Raw genomic sequence first — 16,158 nt, 5'->3', positions numbered from 1 at the left:
AAATATATCAGGCCAAAATAAAATTATTGCTTAGTGAATAATAATAATTCTGTACTCTACTAAATTCTTCATTTTATGACAGGCCATCAAGCAACTGGAGAAGAAGCTGACCTTCGCCTACAGTAAACGCCATGGTTACCTTACCTTCTGTCCCACCAACCTGGGAACCACACTCCGAGCCAGTGTACACATTAAAGTCCCAAAACTCGCCAAGAACGAGGAAGTCCTGAACAAGATCTGTGCAGACAACAAACTCCAGCCTAGAGGTAAGTCCTAAACACTATCTGTGCAGACACCTGACTCCAGCCTAGAGCTAAAACAAAGGACTACTGGAGGTCCCTAGGAAGAGGGAGGGGGAACTTGAGCACCCCTCCACACCCACCCACGGTGGCAGGGAGGGTGTGGGGAGGTCAACTTAGTGCAAGGGCAATAACTCTTGATTATTATAATTCTTTCAAGTGTGTACGTCATAACATCCTTTTTTGAATGTATATTAAGTACAGAGAGATTAACTTTTGATTTTATTTCTTCTTTAAACTAAAGAAAAGGGAATTCAAGAGCCTTAAGCTTATTACCACTACTTATCAAGATAGTTAGCCATATTATTTCTCCTTTCAAAGTTATGGACTATGTGCAATGACTCTTAGTCTTATTAGATTGCATTACTGAGTAATTTTTGGTCTCCTTTCCTAGGAATCCATGGTGAGCACACAGAGAGTGTGGGAGGAGTGTACGACATCTCCAACAAGCGCCGCCTCGGTCTCACTGAGTACCAAGCCATGCAGGAAATGTACAATGGAATCAAGGAAATCATCCAGGCTGAGAAGAACGCCAAGTAAAGAGGAAGTGTGGACATTTTCCCCCCACTGTGTGTGACCAGTCGTTTGTCAGGCAGGCGCCGATCTTGCTGATCGCCCCCCGGAAGAACTGCTATCTCTCTTGTGGCCGAATTTCTCTCTTGGTGCAGATTTATCCCATTCTCTTTTGAATGGAGATTAGAGAAAAAAAATCCTTCACAGTATTAGGAATATTTATGACATTTAAAGACTACAGAAAAAAAAATTGATTTGGAATTATTTATTTATTATGTTATTATTTGGTTGTGGAACGTATACTTAATATTTTCCTGTGTCTAACAATGGTTATATTGTTTGTTTTTTTTTGGAGTAAATTTCTTGACTTGTTTGCTTACTTTGTTAATTAGTGAAGAGAAGATCCCTGATCCTTATCTATTCCTGGTGCCAAAGGATGTGCTATGTCATTTAAGCTGTAGATCTCTAGTTGTATGTGAAGACTAGTGGGCAGATTATTGCTAAGTTATACATTATTTTTATAGCTGTGATATTTTTTCTATATATTAACAAGGAGCTGTGTTATGTTTTACCGTAGGTCTGTGTTTTCTTTCCCAGGGGGGGCGAGATGTGAAGACGACGCCATTTTGTTGTGTGACATTTTTCCTATTCCATTCTGTTGTTACTTTAGAAACATTTAATAAATTGTTTTCCACTCCTTTTCTTGCTGCCTCTTTTATCTGGAAGAACCTGACCGTTAAAGGGTTTCTCTCTGATGAACAATTCATTTTGTGTGTGTCTCTCTGGAAAAATTCATGAACATGTCATTGAACACATTTAAAGGGCAATAACTCTATTTACGACAATAGTTCTTTAAACAAATGTTTTGGAGGATGAAGTTTTGAATCGTGATGAATTGTCTTCAAGATGACCAAGAGTGTCAATAAAATAAAATAAAAAGTATAATTCTATTCAAAAGGTAGAATGAAACCCTCGGCAATTTTTTTTCTATTTTTATGATAACGAAAAAACATTTAAATTGCAAGTGGTAAAATAATACGTATTCCTTGTGTGAGCTCACAAAAATTCATTTGGCTCAATTCATGTTATGAATTGAACCTGATCTACGGAAAATATTTTGGCAATCAAAGTCCTTAAAACTCGAGCCTGATGGTCGTGGCCAATCTTGGACTGTATTGATCAGCTCGATATTAAAATATAAAGAAAATATCCAAATAAAATGTAAAATGTTTATGAATTTTTTTTCTTACTAAATAATAATTATAGGTAAGCAATTCATATCTGAAATCTGTTGGTAGACCCGATGGTTAATTTGTTGTACGTTGAGCATCCTTGAATAAAAAGCGGGAAATTAAGATGTTCAAGCCAAGAATTGAAATTAGTATAGGGGTATGTTTGAGAAGAAGTGGGGGGGGGGGTGCGTATATTGGATCAAAGAGGGGAGTGGATCAATGTTTTATTCCACAGTAACTAATGACATATTATAATTTTGAGAGGGAGACTCCTACTATTTATGATGTGTATATCCCAGAGAATATATCAAAATAAATATTAATATAAGAATAAAACGCAGAAACTTTCCAAACCCAGATATAGGGTACGAGGTTAGTGGGGGGGGGGGGGGGGGATTGCAGATATATAGAGGAAAACAGAAATGCACGAGGAACATTTTAATTTTAAAATTGTTTTACTCCATACAGCAGAAAGTATTAAAAGGACGAAGACGGCTTATTATTGGAGTGCATTAATTAAAAATTCACTTAACTTTTTAATTAATGTTCTTTCTTCATTGGACATTACCAGATGAGTTTATCTTTGTTGATAAAATATTTGTTGAGTTTTGAGATACAGTGGAAAAATGCTCTCCTTATATAATGGCCAATCAGTAATAAAGTGACATTCATTTTCTACACAATTTTGGTTACATAATAAATATGTCCTTTTTTTCTATCTAAAGGAACTCTTTGACTAACTGGTCCCACCGTTACCAAAATTTCCAATCCCTCAACTTTGTCCACAACTAAAATTCTCACTTACTTCAAAAGAAATGCACATGTATACATTTGAGGTTAAAACTCAGATTTGTTGCTGAGTATTGACTTGAGGAAACGGGGACAGCGGTACGTTCCAGTATTATTTTTCATATACATTTGCACTTATTCTGAATTAATTTATAATATATGTATAATTTAGGTGCTTGTGAAATAACTTTATTTTTAGCTTTCTTAAAAAAATGGTCCTGGATATTCACCGTTTAAACAGTTAAGCACCTGTTCGATTATTTAATAATTATATACTATAAATGAACTCTCTCTCTCTCTCTCTCTCTCTCTCTCTCTCTCTCTCTCTCTCTCTCTCAAATTTGATATGGTTAAATCAAAACAAAATCCTGAGTGTAAATTTAAAAAAAGAAGTTTTATGTAACAATGCCTTATTAATCTGAAACGTCCCTAAAATAAACATCCACTCAAATAATCCGCTTTACATAGTACAAACAAATGTTTGACTATACAATAAAAGCTAAAATCCTGAAATTAAAGGTTCAGCGAGTGATGATTGGCTCAAATGCATTGTACAGATTATTTGTGTGAATATTTATTTTAGTTCAGATTGATAAGACATTGATGGAAGAATCAGCAAAGGAAGCGGAAACATATATATATTTAACCGGCTTTAGTTTTATATATTCCAGTCCTGTCATTTTCTTCAAAAGTATGAATTACAACCAATTTCCGTAAAAAAAAAAAAAATAGAGGGAATCATACTTGTTGGATGCAAATATATAAAGGGGAAGGTCCTATGCTTGAGAAAATCCTGCTTTTACTTGGTTACCTTGAAAGGTAAGAAAATGTGACATTTCCCACCAAATGACGTGAAAGTGTGATGACGTCATATCACAGTATCTAAACAACACAAGTCAACAACAATCATTTGTTCGTTGCGTTTTAGTTTCGTTAGTTCGTTTTTTGTTTTCTTTGTTGATCATCTCAACTCATAACAATTTCTAAGATGTCGCTGGAGGAATTGTGGAACAAACTGAAGAATGCAACCGACTGCAAGTCTCTGCTGAAGAAACATTTGACCCCGGAGGTTTACCAGCAGCTCAAGGATAAGAAAACAAAGTTCGGTGGAACACTCATCCATTGTATTCAGTCAGGTATGTCATTATGAACAACATGTAAATCATGGAGATTTTAATGCTGCTCTGACCTGTTCTGGATAGGCCAAATTAATGAAATTAATATTTTTCGACATCTCGCATGTAGATTGATTCGATATTAAATTGTACCTACAAGTTTGCATTATTTGATTCTTAAAAAATGCATTTTATAAAATTAATAAATTGACCGGAAAAGAAAGCAAAATTCATTGTTAATGTATATACCAGTACTGTACGTTAGATATAAAAGAAACAGCCAAATCGTCTCCTATGGGAATCCGAGTCTGACATGATCATGATGACTATTTCGCGCAGTCTGTGAATTTTCTTAGGTTGTTGTAGGTCTCAACCAATGTGTTAAACGCGACATGAAGATTTTAGTCCTGTCAGTTTCTATACAAATCAAATATCAAATATATCTTCATCGACACATCGTTATATCATTTTTCTCTCGTAAAAAACCACTGGCCAGTCAGAATACATCGCACATTTTTTTTAACGTTCGGGTACTTTCATTTCTTTTGCAATTTAAAATCAAGACTTTTTACTTCAATTAGCAGTGTATCGAAACATGACAAGCTAAAGGGGGCATTTCAAAAGAAAAATCTTGGGATATTTTCATACTATTTGATAAACGTCGTTTGAACCCTGAAGTATTTATTAATTTCAAATGATTTATGAAAATGTACTGCTTAGATATCTCAGGACAACTGACAGATTATAACTTACCAATACCCGAGACAATGCATATATATGCCTTTTTAAATGCTTATACAGATAATTATCAATGCAATTCTGTAAAGAATGATTCTACAACTTACCCAAGACAATGCATACATGCTTATATACAGAAACATACGCACCTTTGAAAACTCTACGTTCACTGAAATATAGGCTGTAAGAACCTGGACAGCGGCTGTGGGATCTACGCCAGTGACCCCGAGGCCTATGACGTGTTTAAGGAGGTGCTCCACCCAGTCATACAGGACTACCACAAAGTGCCCGAGATCAAGCACCCTCAACCAGACTTTGGCGATTTGAACAACCTCGGATTCGGCGACCTTGACCCGAGCGGAGATTTCATCGTCTCCACACGGGTCAGGGTCGGACGTAGCCACGCCAGCTATGGGTTTCCACCAGTGGTCAATGCTGAGGTCAGTTAATATAGCTAGATGTGTCGTGTCAAACAGTATACTTGCCATGTTTGAAACAAGACAAAACCCGTCAGTTTGTTAGTGTGATCATCGATAAGCTGTGCAGAAGAGGTCTCTCTGATCAGAGAGAGGCAATCGGTTTTTAGAACGCAGTTCGCAGTTCGCAATTGAATAGTGAACTGCGTTTTATCTAGAACGCAGTTCGTAATTCAAATTGTTGAATAGTGAACTGCGTTCTATCTAGAACGCAGTTCGCAATTCAAAATTTAAAATTCATATTTGAGACCCGATTGCCTTATATGCAATTGAATAGTGAACTACGTTCTATCTAGAACGCAGTTCGCAATTCAAAATTTAGAATTCATATTTTGGGCCCGATTGCCTTATATGCAGTTGAATAGTGAACTGCTCTCTATCTAGAACGCAGTTCGCTATTCAAAATTTAGAATTCACACTGGATGAAAAATCAAGTTTCAGCAAAACTGAAACTATATGGAAACCTTGCTGAAACTTGAAGTTGAAGTTTCATGTATAGTTTCCGCAATGCGGAAACCATTATATCGATTCAGCAAGTATCCGTTAGGTTTCAATCAGCAGAAACTTTAGTCTAAGATTCCTGATGGTTTCCGCAATGCGGAAACTAAATTTGAATCATGTGAATAGTTGTGTAAGTTATTATGGAAATATCAATCAGTTTCAGAACATTTTCGCTAGGTTTCAGTATGCTGAAACTTTAAGTTAAGATTCCTGATGGTTTCCGCAATGCGGAAACTAAATTTGAATCATGTGAAAAGTTGTGTAAATTATTATGGAAATATCAATCAGTTTCAGAACATTTCCGCTAGGTTTCAGTATGCTGAAACTTTAAGTTAAGATTCCAAATGGTTTACGCATTGCTGAAACTATTACTAAAATTGATTTGAGTTTAATAGTGATATCATTTATTTTCAACAGGTTTAATTCTAGACTAATGATAATGAATCCGTACATACTAAAATGTATAGTAAGGTTTCAGCGTGACTGAAACTATATGTATACATGTAACTATCTTCAAATGTGGCAAATAAGGCGATTAAGAACCTTACTAAGTAATTAATTGAATTTGAAAAGAAAAACGGAAGTCTGATCTTGTTTAATGCATATGATGAAATCATTAATCTTAGGTACTCGGGCACGTGTATACATGTGTATACATTCTTTGTCCAGGTGACCTCCTCTGTGATTTGCCTGTATATTCTGTGTGGATTGCAGGGTTTTTTCTGTCAGGAGTGAACAAAAGACTATTACATAACATATACACAGTACGAAGCGTGAGTTTATAACTGGAGCCCGGCGGGAATTTTTTTTCAATTTGTGTGTACCTGAGTTACTAAAACTGATTATTATTATTATTATTTAGTAAAATAAATTAATATACCTATTTTGTAAGACTCCTTCTTAAATCATTTAGTTATCATTTGAATGAACCTTGAGGTACATTAACTAATTAAGCAAACAAATTAAGGTAAAGTCGTCGTAAATTTTTACAAATCGTACCAAATATTCGTACAACCTGAAGTTTAGAGCTAATTCATTTCTTTTTTAATACCACGCCAACACATGTACACAGGAATTTTTTTTAAAAAATTCTACAGTTGATAATAACAAGTAAAACCCACTTGGAGTTTGAGTCTAATATAATAATTGTTTAATTATTTACATGCATTTCAGACTTTACTGCATGTATGACTGTATCATGATTCACTGGCGTCGGAAGCAAATTGAAAGTGGGGGGGGGGGGGGGGGGGGGGCTAGACTAATCCTCGGAAATATTGAGGAAAAACCCTAAAAAAAAACTAATTCCCAAAATCATAAAAAATCCTAATCCGTGGGGGGGGGGGGGGGGGGAGGGGGGGGGGGTATACCTTTACTATATACTTCCGAAAATATATTTCCCTACCCAAATTTTTTTTCCCAAAATCATGAAATTCCTAACTCGAGTCGGGGGGGGGGGGGGGGGGGGGGGGGGAGGGCTAGTATGCCTATTACTCCAACTTCTCAATCTTTCAAGGTAAATTTAGGAACAATTACATTTCCGGCGAGAAAAAGTGGGGGGGGGGGGGGGCTATATGCCTATTGGTTAAGTCTAACTTTGCACTAAGCCCCCCCCCCCCCCCCCCCCCCCCCCCGGTTCGACGCCTATGTGATTCGTGCATTTCTATACTTTGTATTTTCTTTCTGTACTGTAAACACAGATATTGGTACGTACATGTTTATGAAACATGCACATGTTTCTGTTATAAGATATAATAAGCATTATTTATAATTTTACTGAAGTTATACGTTATATTACAAAATCAGTTTAAAATCCAGCACTAGCCATGTGGTACACGTGATTTTAATCCCATTTTTAAAATTTGATTATACATTCGTATACATTTGATGTAGAAAGTATACCAAATAATTAAGATTATATTTTGTTTATATATCAGTCCGACGTGTACGTCTTACTTCCCGGCTTGTTTAACGCGTTTGTATTTTAATTTCGTAAGTATTCTTAACGTACTGTTCATCGCATGACCAATCAGTGCACATGTGTAACTGTAAAATAATTGCCATCAATTCATCGTAGTTGTAAATTCACCGTACGGGTGAACGCTGTTAACCGGACCCCGTTAATTGATCGGCATCTAATTATATTTGTGATTTCTGTGTGTTCATGCAGAACCTGCTCTGTGATGAACATAATATTTTCACACCTCTATAATTTGAATAAGAATATGACCATGCTTAGAATCGCGGTGAAAATTGGACAAGTCAAGACTAACTTGTCAGTAAACTAGATATGGCTCTATCATATTTAGTTTGGCAAAATCATCAGTACATGTAAATACAATATAGTTAAAGACAAAATCTGATACATATGTCTCATTAAAACTTGTTTAATTTCATTAGACATTTGTAAACAAACGGTCGGCCATTTTTTGGGGTTAATCACGTGTTACAAATACAATAGTGTAACAAACACACGCCAATACTTTGTCGTATTTAACCAGGAAATACTGACTCCGACATTTCTTATTTAAAATAAATATACATGTAAAAAGTATACTATTCGGTAAAAAATGATAATTTTGATTAAGCATTATTCATTTTAAACTATCCCAAGATGCACTTTTCCAAGATTTAGCTGGTTCTGATTGGTCAGTATTGGCGCACTTTATGATTCCGAGCGAAGGTTAAAATGGACAAGAAGGTGCTGTTGTAAAATGGAGAACTGAGAAGCATTAATAGCCTCTACAACAAGGAGATAATGCAGGAACGAAGAACTCATGTCAAGGTAACTTAATTCACAATATAGATACTCCCAATAACATTTTCAAGGCTATAATTTATCTCTCGACATTTGTAAACGAGATCTCGCGCCATCAAATCAAGATGGCGTCATTTTTTCAAACTTGGTTCGGCGTTTTAATTTTTATTACCGTATCTCTTTTAAATATACGTTTTGACCAAGTTAACCATTAACCAACTTTATATGCATGATAATCAAGATTATCCAGGGTATACACATACATAATTATATAAACGTCCCTAATATATGAATGCTTGGTTGGTAAACAAGACAAAAAATGAATCTTTCGCACATTATACAATTTACAAACTCTAAATGTAACGAAAAAAATTTATTAATTAAATCCGGAAAATGAAATCTTTCACGTTTTTCTTTTTCAGCATTGACAGCATACAAAGTCAATGTTTCCGGTGATTAGTTGCATCCTCTGTTCGGTGATTCGGGTGAATGTTTTGACCAGCTGGACGATGTGAACGCAAGGTATTGGTTTGAAATTGATTATTTTCACCATTAACTTATACATGTGTTGGATGTTAATAATTTACTGTAGTAATTTTTGGGAAATCCAGGTCTAAGTTCTTGAAAAGGAGGTTGATGGGGGGGGGGGGGGGGGGGGGGTGGGGGTGAAACACATTGTTGATAAGTTTTTCCATTGTTCAACAAACAATAATTGAATCAAAATGAAAATAACATAGCTTCAAACATAAAATGAAACATTTTAGACCAGATACTACTGTAGTCATTATATGACATAGTTTAAACAGCAACTGGCAACTGCATAGTAGCTTCTGTATTCAGAATTTTATTCAGAATGCTTTTATTACATGTTAGGCTGAATGACTTATGTTTATTGTTTAAAAATCTAAATGAAACTTTATTATTCATGTTTAAGATAAATAGAACAGACATAAAGTACAGCCCAGTGAAAGGAACAAGTTCATCGCAAGAAGAAGAATTTTAATGCTACCACTGTCCAGAACTATTAAGTCTGCTGTAGCCATGATGTGATCATATGAGTGCTTCATCGGTCTGGACAATGCTCGAAAGTCTCCAAAAAAGGCATATTTCCATAAACTACGACTCGGGTTACAGGTTACATCAACAACAGCCAAGGACACTCCTTATTGATTCGAATGGACACATCTCTACGACCCGACTAAACCTCTGCAGAACAAGACTTTTTAACTGTAAAGTATTCTCATTTCAAAAAACCTATAAACTATAAAAGTATTTTTTTTATATGATCAAATACCAGTATATTACAATGTCTGTCTGTAAGCTAGAATCTTAGAAAATCACATGGTTTTGACTTATTAAATGATTGATTAGACCTTGCAGATATTAACTTTCATTTTCTTAAATAATTTGTTATATTTGCAAATATTGCATAAAATATTAGACTCCATGTAACATATATCCTCACACCTCCAAGTTAATAAGTGTTAACTACTTTTTTTTTCATTTTCTTTGTTTAAACATTTATTAAGGTCTTCCGTTTCCAACGGAAGACCTTTCTATTATTGTGCGGGTTAAGATTATTCTTATTTTTCTTTTTTTTTTTTTTCTTCCTAGACGCGAACTTTGAGGCTTCATATCGTGCTCATTTCTGAACGGTTTTTGCTCAAATTTTCAGGGCTAATGGACTTTACAAAACACTATCTTCATCAATTCATAGAAGTTAGAATTTCCTTTCCGTTAACGAGTTATTCCCCTTTTAAATTTTTTTAGGGCCTTTGGTTTCCAGACAAAGGCTCCGAGACTATAAGAGCAGGGAATGGGAATCCAACGAATTTGAATAACAAAGACATTGAAGTTGTATACATCGGTTTTTGTTTTTGGATTACGTTCCTTATTTAGGAAAAGATAGGGGGTCAAAAAACAGGATTCCAAAAAGTGCAAAAATTTAGACATATTTTCCTTTATATCTTTTTAACGAAAAATATTTTGTTAAAACATGTAGAATAAAAGTTGTGCAGAATATCAAGGGCTTTCATTTGACACCAATAAAAAAGGGCTGGCCCCTTAAATTAAGGGCCAATAGCCCCTAAAAGTTTTTGCTTAATAACTCAAAAACGGTTAGGATTTTGATATGGATGTCGCTGGAAAAGTTGTTTGTTAGGATCTCATAAAGGTCGTAACAATATTATTTTGTAAGTGATTTGTGTAGTATGAGTGTAAAAAGCTTAACATGTTGACATGTACCTGTTTTCATTAGACAAGTTAACGAAAGTCTTTGTGCGTACAACTGGCATAAAGTTGCCACAGAAAGTATGCTGGTTTATACAGGAGGCATTTATTTATAAGAAATTTGTTTTTGTTGGAGTACATGCTTTTTTTTAGGAGTTTAAGTCATTGTTGTTAAGTTATTATAGTGCACAATCATTAAAAACGGCAATTGGAAAACAAAACATTCTTTTTCTTTTCTATTTAACCACAAAATATGGAATTAAAAAACTATATGCATTACATTTTATTTATTAACTCCATGCATTTAAAATCTACCTTGAATCAGAGCTGTGTGTGTGTACCATTACGTAAGCTCTCCCTCGCCCGCGGCCGAGAAAATCGGTCACCATGCTCGCGGCTGTAGCGGTCAGCGGTTATCTAATACACGAGAGCTGTGTCTCTCATATACATGTATGAGTTTATTTAGCCGCGAACTCGATAATTGGTTTCGTTTTGATTACACATAATTTTTTTATGGATTAAACGATTGGGTGTCAATTAAGAAATCGTTCAGTTAATTAATAAAAGCAATGTCACTCTCAATCTAAAGCAATAATAAGACACAGATCAATTGTGGGTTTTAAGTTTAAAATAAATAACTTTTATTTGATAGAGTATGTTCATTATACTGCAAACTTTTCAAATCTTCCTGGGTTCTGAACTGTGCCTGTCTGTGCGTTGTACATATACTTTACGTAATATATCCTTCGCCAACGGCCGCTGAGATCAGCCACGGCTGCACTACCTAGCTGTTATTAAGCGGGTTTTAATACACAAGATTCTCACACTGCGACGCACACTTACATGCATATGAACGTGCTTGAGTTAATATAGCCGTAAAAACAGGAACTGTTTTAATTTAATCCTATAAAAGTTTGTCCATCTTATATTTATTCAATTGAACAATTGAGTGTAAATGAATATTAATGAGCGATATTACTCCAAATCGTAAACATCGTACATTTAAGACATAAATTAATGGTTAGTTTGTTTATGTAAAATATTTTAGAAACTGCACAAATAATGTTTTGAATCAACCCCCCTTCACACACACACAAATAGTAAACCTTTAAATGATGATCATCCCTCGCACATGGCTGAGGAGAACCGGCGCCAAGTAATCAGGGGTCGGTTCCGGTTCTTCTACATGTACCTTATCGCGCGTTCATGTTTCATATTTTGCACGGACACAACAATATTTTATTATTTTTTCAACTATTATATTCGTTTAAGATGAAAAGATAAACAGGTAGTTTAAAAATCAAATTATAATCAAAGTTCCATGTAACATGTTTGCAGTAGGTGCTAGCACGATAAAAAAATGTCCTGAATTGAGGCATTCGATGATTTTTAAAAAAAAAATTCACATGAATTTTAAACAACTTTAGATTAGATTCTATCGGTCACATATTAATCACTTCTGTAGTTTTTCTACATGGTCGTTCGTTTCTTTGTAGAAGCGAACTCATTGCTGCCCCCTCCCGCCCCGCTGACAGGAGCTCGCGCTGGACTTTTTTAATTGTCAAAACGATATCAAGATCTATCGAAAATCATTTTTGGTGGCTTCTTCTCATGTGTAACATTTTGTTTCATATTCCCACCCGTTTGTTTATTCGGTCAGTCTGTGTAAATTCAATCGCCACATGCGACCGAGAATCTTGTGTCGCTTCAGCGCACACAGCTCGGAACATATATAGCCCCATGTCATCAATTGTTATATAATTGAGTAACTGTTGGAATGGTGCTTTTACATAAAATAATAAATAATAAAATCATCCAGAAAAAAAGTTACCGTAACTCAATAGTCAATACCAAAAATAAAATCCGTAAGATTGCTAACTGAAATCGGTATTTCAGTATTCGGCGGGATTTGATTTTTCTGCTAACATTAGTGTTTTTATTGGTTTCAGAGATTACGATGTAAAAACACAAACAGTAAATACACCTGATATTATTTACATTGATAATGTTGAAAAATATTTAAAATTAAATTAGTCACATTCGTAAGATAAAAATGTTCTACGAACAACCGATTATTTTTTTCCTAAGTCGTGTCATTCGCGCGTAAATAAGTATGTTCTGTACACATATATACATGAAACCAGAAAAAATTCAAATGATTACACAAAAAAGAAAGTTGTAATTAGTATTTCGGAATTTTTTCTGAAAGTAATTTCACATTGTATTGAAAAGAACAAGAAATAAAAATGATTTAAATTTTTGACTCAATATTCGTATATATTACCGGCGCTTCGTACATGTGTAACGGCGTACAGTGTATAGATTATTATAATCTGTTCGAATTAAGTACCATGCGTAAAGATTCCCATAATAATTACTAGTAATTGCATGACTTTGTACATTGTAGGCAAATCCCTGTGTGTTAATTACTTCTAAGACTCTTTGTTTTCCATTAACAGTGGTTTAAATAATTTTCAGATAATTAATAAAAATTTTGTCATTTGAATTGTATGCTTCATCAAATACTGATTCCGATTACCTTGAAGTCATTAATTTTCGATTGGCTATTGATAAAAAAAGAGACGCTTGATCATCCAATGAAAACAAATACACAGAGGTTGATTGACAGGTTCAGCCAGGTGCAGGAGACACCCGATGTCCGAGGTTATATGTGTGCTGCTTGTACAAAGTCGAATGGTCTCAGTAAGAGTTATCGATGTGAATAAATAAAAAAATATATATGCTTATCAAAACATGATCGTTTAAGTTACAGCGAAGTACATTGAAGCGTTTAATAGGGGTTTACTCCAGAAAAGTTTCTACCTAATGTTTTCACTGACCTTTGTCCAATCAGATCGTAGCTGGGCGGAGTTAAGACATTGCCGCTCGTGACTTGGATGAGAGAAAGAAAAGAGAGAGAGAGAGTTGAGTAAATTATAAGTGGGGCTGATAAAGGAATAATCATTAGTTACAAACTTGCAAACAAATTAATTAAGGTCTGCATATAAAAATTACATGTGTATCCTATATTGTATAACTTTAAAGCTTTTTAAAGAACGATTGTGAAAATTTCTTTGGCCGCGCGCCGTCGACAACATGCACATGGATAAGAATAACGTAGCTTATATTCAACTAAATTTCCTAGCATGGAGTCCGAGAATACGGACATTAAAAATTTTAAAATGCGAACGAGTAATCACTTATGAACATGATGAATTTAGATGTAGTGTAAAGGAAAGGCAACGAAGGCGGATGCTTAGTGGAAAAGTAAAACGTCTAAGGTAAAGAATGTTTCACACTGAGTAACCATGAAGAAAGATTTTATACAAAGTAAATTTACAACCTTTGTTTAATTCCAGGAAGATTCGGCAAACTTTGATTTAATTATTAACGGTAACACTTGTAATAAAAACAGTTTCTTAAATATTTGTACAGTCTTCGATGTTTGACATTACCTTATCCTATTACTGATTTATATATAGACATCGTTGTTCCCTGGTTAAAGAATTTCAAAACACTTCAAAGTTTCATAAATTTATAAGATATACTATGTCCCGAGTTTTTTCTTCCACCACTTTTTGCTTGATATTTCAATAATAGTAAATACCTTTGTGCTAAAACTACGTTCGTCCACTTATATGAAAAATGTCCAGATTATATGTGTTGAAACGCCCCCTCTATCGCTTCAGGTTTCAATACACATCCCAATATTGAAAGTCTACGGGGATTTTGCATTGCATCAGCCATTAATAAGCCCGGATGATAACGTTTAAATATTGCGCGAGGTATCCCGAGTACTTCCGAACGGAGAAAAGATGTAAACATTTCCCATTATAAATCTCCGTAAAAAAAATGTTTTCGTTCCTGTGAAATTTTATGAGTGAAAATTGTTCAATGAAGATATCTTGGATATATTCCCTTTCATCAATTGAAAGTGAATTGAAGTGTCAGTGAGTTCCGAATGAAATCTGATAAATGTTTCACGCGGTTCTCGCACGCTTTGCCCGAAACGATTTACACGCTTTGCCCGAAACGCTAAACGGTTTACACGAAACGCTTCACAATCACACGAAACGCTTAACGGTTTACACGAAACGTTTCTCGCAAGTAAGTTGCACGTTTTTTGGTGTAGTAGTAAGTTTCAGGGTCTGTAAATTTTGTCATCACGCAACAATTCTAAACTTGCACATAGTTTTCAAAAATTTAGAAATATTTTTAAATAAAGAAGTTATCTTAGAGAAAAGGTTACGTGTTTTGTAGGCGGGTTCGGTTTTTAAATCAAAGTACTGATGTACTGACGAGAGTTGATTTTATCGAATATTATTTATTTTAAAATCAACGATATGCTAGTTTGCTTGGCAAGTAGTTTATAATCTGCATTTGAATTATGCACATTTTTATAATATGAATTCTCTGACTGTTCCGACTAGAATTTTGAAAAACCTCTAATGAATCATGTTGTGTAATATTTTAAAATAGAATTGATTTCATCAAACTATGTTTTGGTATTCCAAATATTTCAAAAATTGTATGGATCCAACCAATAATGAACTCTAGTCTCGTTCAACCAGATGCTTGGCTGTCTCCGTTAATCTCCGACAAGTAAGAGATACCAGGTCACATGATAGCTTGATGATGCGACCTCTAAATATAGACTGACTTGCCGGAGATGTAAGGAGACAGCCGATGGTTGAACGAGACTATATATTGAACTCTGGCGTAGGAATACACAGGACTAAAAAAACTTCAAATTGTTCCTACCATTTAAAATCTGACTATTTCCAAGGTATTTATAAAAAAAGTTTCCTTTAAAAAAATACTTCATTATTTTCAAGAACTAAGTCTTGTCAGCGGCGATGATTTGTGCTTAGGTGCAAACACAGTTTCAGTTTCGGTATGCTAGAGTAACTGCATAGGAGAGTTTATTAAAATCAACTCCCAAAAACACAATTCCTCACATGATTCATGAGTACATGTAACAATGCTTGCTACCCTCTGAAAATTTAACTCGCCATTAAACATCTCATTTTTTAAAGAATGTTTGAAACGATTACATAAACTGTGTTCGACAGATAGTTTTCCTAAAACATTTTCTTTCTTTCTTTTTCAAAACACGTTTTATAAACAGGCTTTCAATCACAACACATTTTTATAACAAAAGCAGAACTGAAGGTTTAGTCATTATAAATTATTGACAGCATATCACATACACTTTCAACTCGCAGCAACAACGGAAGACCTACTCGTGGCTTTGCCACGAGCTCTGCTCTAGTTGATAACTTAGTTTTTATTTGCAGCAATATATGAAAAATTAAGAAACCAATCTTAAATGTAAAAACACTGCATTAGGAGATGAATGCATGGGTCATAGAAATGATAAAATACACCAAACAATATTCAATTATGTCGTATATGAAAATATATAAAGACAACATATACCCCATGTATTACAATTTTTATATAACAAAATTACTTGGATGGAAAGTTGTTTCCATGTGGGTTTTATTTTAA

At 34.6% G+C, this 16,158-nt stretch overlaps 1 protein-coding gene and 1 long non-coding RNA gene across 2 annotated transcripts in view; both read left to right on the top strand.

The window, feature by feature from the left end:
* Positions 1-16,158, top strand: part of LOC128183511 (taurocyamine kinase-like) — a 30,333-nt gene that overhangs the window by 5,011 nt on the left and 9,164 nt on the right. The window contains exons 5-8 of the mRNA XM_052852541.1: positions 83-266; positions 694-837; positions 3,808-3,969; positions 4,867-5,126. Coding sequence (XP_052708501.1) covers positions 83-266; positions 694-837; positions 3,808-3,969; positions 4,867-5,126 — 750 coding nt within the window. The remainder of the gene's footprint in view (positions 1-82; positions 267-693; positions 838-3,807; positions 3,970-4,866; positions 5,127-16,158) is intronic.
* Positions 7,452-9,938, top strand: LOC128183512 (uncharacterized). Its single transcript, XR_008243616.1, has 3 exons — positions 7,452-8,445; positions 8,841-8,940; positions 9,353-9,938. It is a non-coding gene; the product is annotated as an uncharacterized LOC128183512 (long non-coding RNA).

The sequence above is a fragment of the Crassostrea angulata genome, chromosome 5, assembly GCF_025612915.1.
Source record: "Crassostrea angulata isolate pt1a10 chromosome 5, ASM2561291v2, whole genome shotgun sequence".
NCBI classification, from domain to species: Eukaryota; Metazoa; Mollusca; class Bivalvia; order Ostreida; family Ostreidae; genus Magallana; species Magallana angulata.
The sequence above is the reverse complement of the archived record's forward strand: the minus strand, read 5'-3'. Positions and strand labels throughout refer to the sequence as shown.